The following is a 7,303-nucleotide window of genomic DNA, read 5'->3' as shown; positions in this document are numbered from 1 at the left end:
GACATGACAAAACACAACATCAACATCAGTTGAGGGCTGCAACTTCACTTTTTAAATGACAGTATCCTGGCTGGACTACTGTTGTCAGTGATATAAGTATTTGAAATGAACATGATTTCTTATATAGTGACATATCAGGGCCATTTTATGATTAATTGAAATACATTTCTTACATACGGTTCCTTTAAAATAAGTAAAACTTTTCTTAAATTAAAATTAAGAATTAAGTCAAATGATTTCATGAGAAAGCGCTAAGTAAGTCTCTTTATACTGAAAACAATACCAACTATTTTTTTTTTATCTTGATAAGATTAATAACACTTGGTTAGATTGTGTTAGATAAGCAGTTTTTGCAGTGTGGGCGGAGTTATAGGAGGGGAGGACATGTGGGCAGATTTTCCCTCCCCTCCTCACAAATGTTTCCCTCTAGGGTCACAGATGCGTGCACACACATACACACACACACACACACACACAGAGAGAGTAAGAGAACTTGACAGGCTACAAAAGAGAAGTGCATTTGGTGTATGAGGGGGAAACAGAACAGGCTTGTCCTATACACAAACACCCTCTAACTGACACACGCACACACTCAGGCACAGACTCGTCTTCACACAGATTCACACACACACACACACACACACACACACACACACACATTCCGCCAAAGACATGACTAAAGCTCAGGCCATAGCAGCCATGGATTACAGTCACGTGTGGTTCCCAGGTACGTCTGCTCTGTGTGTGTGTGTGTGTGTGTGTGTGTGTGTGTGTACAGTATGTGTATGTACAGTATGTGTATGTGTCCAGTACCTCAGTGTGCAATATGTGCTGGGTAATGTGTGTGTGTTTGTGTGTATGTATGTGTGTGTGAGTGTGTGTATGTGTATGTGTCCAGTACCTCAGTGTGCAATATGTGCTGGGTAATGTGTGTGTGTGTGTGTATGTGTGTGTGTGTGTGTGTGTGTGTGTGTGTGTGTGTGTGTGTGTGTGTGTGTGTTTTTGTACGTGTGCATGTGTGGATCTATATACATTAATAGGTTTTTGTGTATGAGTTATTTTTTTCATGGTGATGATATATGTTTCAGCGTAAAAGGTTATGTGTGGCAGATGTGTGTGTGTGGCATATGTTTGTGTATGTAGGTGTGTGTTTGTGTGAATGTACTCTTTGATGCTGTATCCTGATTCTCTATGCACATGTTCACATGTATTGTACAAGTGACTATGATCTGTATGTGTGTGTGTGTGTGTGTGTGTGTGTGTGTGTGTGTGTGTGTGTGTGTGTGTGTGTGTGTCTGTGTGTGTGTGTGTGTGTGTGTGTGTGTGTGTGTGCACATGTATGTGTGTGTATGTTTGTTGCTAAAAAAGTACTGTTTTAAGGCCCTGTCAGTCTGGGTGTCTGTATATGTGTGTGTGTCTGTATGTGTGTGTGTGTGTGTGTGTGTGTGTGTGTGTGTGTGTGTGTGTGTGTGTGTCATTCTGGGAGGGAATTCACTGATTCATTCATCTCTCTCAGACCAGCTCTGTATCTGGGTTTTCCAGAACTCTCTCTGTGCCCACACACACACACACACACACACACACACACACACACACACACACACATTTACACACTCTCAGATACCCAGAACATACACGTGCATACACACACACACAGTCTAGCCTAGCGGCTAACTATGCCCACCGTAGGCTAACCGCAATTATGAACACTCACGACAGAACTCACACAGAAATCTTTCCCCTCCGTACCACAACCCAAAGAGAGTAGGCTGCACAACAATTATTATTATAATACAATTATGATACTATATTATAATATAATAATCGCCCAACTGAATGCTTATTTCATACGTAACAAGAGGGAGCCTGCCAAAGGTGATGTGTCCATGTCCACGTTTGTATGGTAAATGTGTCCGTGTCCAGGTTTCCATGGTGATGTGTCCATGTCCACGTTTCCATAGGGATGTGTCTATGTTTTGTTTTGGTATTTTTCATGTATGGTCAAACAGTATAGTTGGCCCACATAATCAAAAGGCTGATGAGCTCACTGGGTCAAAGTTTCTGGGGGAAAGGAGGTTTATGCAAATAGGTATTTTAATTTATTTTCATATTATTGACCTGCTTATTTATGGACTTTTTGCTCATAGTAATAGATTATTGGAATAATGACCAGTGTCTCGTCAGTGTGCACCTGTGGATGAGCCGTTACATAGTTGGGAATACGTGACCACCTTTGGATGAGCCGTCACAAAGTTGCACTGAACCCATTCCAGGCCGGGGGTCTGGGGGCTGTGTGTATGTGTGTGTGTGTGTGTGTGTGTGTGTGTGTGTGTGTGAGAGAGAGAGAGAGAGAGAGAGAGAGAGAGAGAGAATGGGTTCACGTATGCAATCAAGACCTATTTTGTATTTAACCTTAGTAACCGTTTGTATTTAACGTTAGTATTTATCCTGTGAATACGGTGTGTTTTAATGAATTCTGTTTTATTGAATTCTGTTTATACTGTGTGTATTGTGTAACCTGTGTGTATTGTGTAAACTGTTTGTAGTGTGTTTATACTTTGTGTATTGTATGGACCATCTAGTTTTATTGGTGAGATCGAAGACCATTTTCATGCCTGACATGATAACAAATTCTATTCTCTCCTCTCCTCTCCTTTTCTCTCCTCTCCTCTCCTCTTCTCTTCTCTTCTCTTCTCTTCTCTCCTTTCCTCTCCTCTTCTCTTCTCTCCTCTTCTCCTCTCCTCTCCTCTCTTTTCCTCTCCTCTCCCCTCTCTTCTCTTCTCTATTCTATTCTTTGTATTAGCTGCATAGCTGTTGTTCTACTAGGGGGAAAGTCAAAGTCAAAGTCTGCTGTATTGTCAATTTCTTCACATGCCAAGACATACAAAGAGATTGAAATTATGTTTCTCACTATCCCACGGTGGAGACAAGACATATTTTACCAATTAAGTCCACAGACAAACAATAAAAAGTAAATAAGAAGGCACATACAATGAAGAAATAAGAGCAGCAAAATTGGGTGAGGGGGGAGAGAGTTCAGCATCCTAACAGCCTGGTGTATGAAGCTGTTGGTGAGTCTGGTGGTGCGGGAGCGCAGGCTTCTGTACCTCTTCCCAGAGGGCAGTAGATCAAACAAGTTGTGAGCGGGGTGACTTGCATCACTCACAATTGTGGTCGCCTTGCGGGTGAGGTGGGTGGTGTAAATGTCTTTCAGGGAGGGGAGTGAAGCACCAATAATCCTTTCAGCTGTGTTCACTATGCGCTGCAGGGCTTTCCTGTTGTATTCAGTGCAGCTTCCGCCCCACACAGCGATCAGATTGATATTGGTGTCGGCGGGTACTCAAAGTTGTCATATCGTTATCAGGCATGAAAAGGTGCTGTTGTCCCTGGTGATGTCCATTCGCCCACCTCTCGGCCCAGAGTTGTTCTTGGTCTGCGATCTAGAGGGATGGTACGGCTGTGTTCTTGTCTGTGGGTTCTAGAGGGATGGTACGGCTGTGTTCTTGTCTGTGGGTTCTAGAGGGATGGTACGGCTGTGTTCTTGTCTGTGGGTTCTAGAGGGATGGTACGGCTGTGTTCTTGTCTGTGGGTTCTAGAGGGATGGTACGGCTGTGTTCTTGTCTGTGTGTGTTCATATGTGTGTTCATATGTGTGTGCGTGTGTGTGTGTGTGTGTGTGTGTGTGTGTGTGTGTGTGTGTGTGTGTGTGTGTGTGTGTTCATATGTGTGTGTTCATGTGTGTGTGTTCATATGTGTGTGTTCATGTGTGTGTGTTCATATGTGTGTGTGTGTGTTGATATGTGTGTGTTCACATGTGTGTGTTCATGTGTGTGTGTTCACATGTGCGTTTTCATGTGTGTGTGTTCATATGTGTGTGTTCATATGTGTGTGTGTGTTCATATGTGTGTGTTCATATGTGTGTATTCATATGTGTGTGTTCATATGTGTGTGTGTGTTCATATGTGTGTGTGTGTGCTCATATGTGTGTGTGTGTGTGTGTGTGTGTGTTCATATGTGTGTGTTCATATGTGTGTGTGTGTGCTCATATGTGTGTGTGTGTGTGTGTGTGTGTGTGTGTGTGTGTGTGTGTGTGTGTGTTCATATGTGTGTGTTCATCAGTGTTGGGCAAGTTACTTTAAAATCGTAATGTATTATGTATTACTTATTACTGTCATTTCAAAGTAATTTGTTACATTATAATATTACTGTCTCCGAATTGGGTAACACTTTCTATGAAGGTTGTATTTATAACGCCATATGAATGCATTCATAATGTTTTATAAGGTGTCTATAAAGCATTGTAATGCTCATTATTACCATCTATATGTATTCACAAGTCGTCATAGCCAACTTCATGATGCATTATGACAGCTAATTATGAATGATTATAATTTTAATCTGAATAATGCATTATAAATATGTCAAGATCTGCCTACTCACTTGTCAGTTTTATGATGCATCATAACTACTTTGCTTTGCTAAATGCGTATAGTGATGCATAAAGAGTTTTGACTTATACTGTAGTCCTATATATCTATAGCTATAAGTATATGTAATAAAGTTATAATAATTTATACATCTCCCTATAGCAATTATAAACAGCTATGCAATATCATAAGTGTTATTTGTCAGCTCTAAGTAAAGTGACAAGAATATGACCCTATTATCCTACAATGAAATGAGAGCCTGGACATTAAAGACAAAAGGAATGCATTTAGTTCACTTTATTTTCATTTAAACCAAAGGTCTATTTTGATTCGAACGATCTTTCATAATGACCCATAGATTTCAGTGGCATTGTGAGTTTTATTCCAATAATAACCACCACCACAAAATATAGGACCGTGTCGTGCCATTTTTTTGGCCTGTCTCATTGTGTTTGTGTAATGTGCTCAGAGCATTGATAATCAGTCTGATTATGTGTGTTAGTTTAAATGAAAATAAAGTTAAAATCATTCCTTTTGTCTTTACTGTCCAGGCTCTCATTTCATTGTACCTCATATTTGTTTATAATAACCTTATATCTATTTATAACAACACCTCATTTGCTCTACTTTACCTAAAGCTGACAAATAACACCTATGACATTAACATAGTAATTTATAATATTGTGCATATGGGGTAAAGATGCTAGACTCGGTACTTAGTTCATTGCACCCTTTAATTACTCAGTGAACTTATATCTGTCAATAATAAGGTCATATTCTTGTCACTTTACTTAGAGCTGACAAATAACACTTATGATATTGCATAGATGTTTATAATTCTGTGCTGTACGGAGATGTATAAATTATTATAACTTTATTACATATACTTATAGCTATAGATATATATAGGACTACTGTAAAAGTCAAAACTCTTTATGCATCACTATACGCATTTAACAAAGCAACGTAGCTATGATGCATCATAAAACTGACAAGTGAGTAGGCAGATCTTGACACATTTATAATGCATTATTCAGATATAAATTATAATCATTCATAATTAGCTGTCATAATGCATCATGAAGTTGGTTATGACGACTTGTGAATACATATAGATGGTAATAATGAGCATTACAATGCTTTATAGACACCTTATAAAACATTATGAATGCATTCATAGGGCGTTATAAATACAACCTTCATAGAAAGTGTTACCCTGAAGGGTAAGGCATTACACTACTATTGCATTACTTTTAAGTTACTTTCACCAAAACATCTAGAAATATGGATTTGGCATTCTAAATGCAGTTTATTACGCTCATTGCAGCTCATTGCTCTTCCAATGGAGGGAGATGTGGTGTAGCATAATGACTGAGCTAGGCTTAAGGCTAACAGTAGAATGCAATAGGAGCAGTGCTCATCAGGGACGGATCATGGCTTGTGCCAAGTGTGCACGTGCACAGGGGCCCCCGTTTGCAGTAAAGCTACTTTTCATTGGCTATACTGTATTTGGGTGCCCCCTCTGTCCTTTGGTGCCCTACGCAAAGTGCATGATGCGCGTGGTGGGAGCGGTGGCATTGCCATGCTACACAATCTTTTTCCCTTTATTCTCTTTAATTCAAGTTCACAGCACAAAGCTGACATGCACTACTAAGAGCATAGTTTGTGTTTTAACAAGAATACAAAAGATTAGCATGGCACCACTTTAGATGTTTCATTAAATTACTTGTGCTGTTTCGCGAGGCATAGAGAGATCTTTCGGTTTCGCACACAAAGTGCACTTACTTAACTATTGTGTTCTTCATGCAGTATCCTTGTCTCTGACAAGCTGAAAATAATGAGCGTAGGCTTATGTCTATCCAGCAAATAGAATCCGACTTCGAGTCTGCTGCAGCCACAGTCATCTTCAACTAGTATCAGGAGATAACGTTCTACGATTTTTTCTTCTCTGTTGTTCTCGCGGTGTTGTTTGCGAATATGTATCAAAACAAAACACCACTTAATTTCGGGTTAAAATGCATTGTAACGCGCGTAACTGAAGTTTGTACCGAGTAAAATATTACCCAATTTTTTTTAGTAATGCCTTACATTACCGCGTTACTGCAAACAGCAATATATTACAGTAATTACATTACTTTTGTAACGCATTACTCCCAACACTGGTGTTCATGTGTGTGTGTGTGTGTTCATATGTGTGTGTGTTCATATGTGTTTCCCAAGACATAGAGTGAAGCTAGGTAAAATGAGAGTAAATAAGTGAATAGTTTGGTTTTGAGGCACGACTTGCAAATGGTGGCAGTTTTCATTTCAGCAGGGAGTTCATTCCAGAGCAGCACAGGCCTGTAGTGGAATGCTGCGTCTCCATGTCTGGTTCTGACCAGGGTTCTGACCAGGGCTTCATAAGCTCTATAAGTATATTTCAGTTCAGGAGTGATATGATCTGTTCTATAAGTATATTTAAGTTCAGGAGTGATATGATCTGTTCTATAAGTATATTTAAGTTGTTCTATAAGTATATTTCAGTTCAGGACGGATACTATATTTAAGTTGTTCTATAAGTATATTTAAGTTGTTCTATAAGTATATTTAAGTTCAGGAGGGATATGATCTGCTCTATAAGTATATTTCAGTTCAGGAGTGATATGATCTGTTCTATAAGTATATTTAAGTTGTTCTATAAGTATATTTCAGTTCAGGACAGATATGATCTGCTCTAAAAGTATATTTAAGTTCAGGAGGGATATGACAGGGCTGTACAGTGCGACATGTATGTCGCACATGCTACAAAAAAATTAGTTTGTGCGATGGATGATTTACCAAGGTAGCACTGGTGCTACAGTATACAGTTTTGCTTATTGCAATACAATGCATGTGTGT

General features: G+C 39.4%; 1 protein-coding gene across 1 annotated transcript in view; it reads left to right on the top strand.

The window, feature by feature from the left end:
* The first annotated feature begins 516 nt into the window (after window positions 1-516).
* Window positions 517-7,303, top strand: part of pou2f2b (POU class 2 homeobox 2b) — a 49,954-nt gene continuing 43,167 nt past the window's right edge. Inside the window, exon 1 of the mRNA XM_076280613.1 lies at window positions 517-727. Within this exon, the coding sequence (XP_076136728.1) occupies window positions 673-727 (55 nt within the window). The 5' untranslated portion in view covers window positions 517-672. The remainder of the gene's footprint in view (window positions 728-7,303) is intronic.

The sequence above is a fragment of the Alosa pseudoharengus genome, unplaced genomic scaffold (assembly GCF_046254945.1).
Source record: "Alosa pseudoharengus isolate Yale_2024_CS ecotype anadromous, Long Island Sound unplaced genomic scaffold, YU_APseudo_1.1 YU_APseudo_1.1_scf_12, whole genome shotgun sequence".
In the NCBI taxonomy this organism is placed as follows: domain Eukaryota; kingdom Metazoa; phylum Chordata; class Actinopteri; order Clupeiformes; family Clupeidae; genus Alosa; species Alosa pseudoharengus.
Note: the sequence above shows the minus strand (reverse complement) of the source record. Positions and strands in the feature narration are given on the sequence as shown.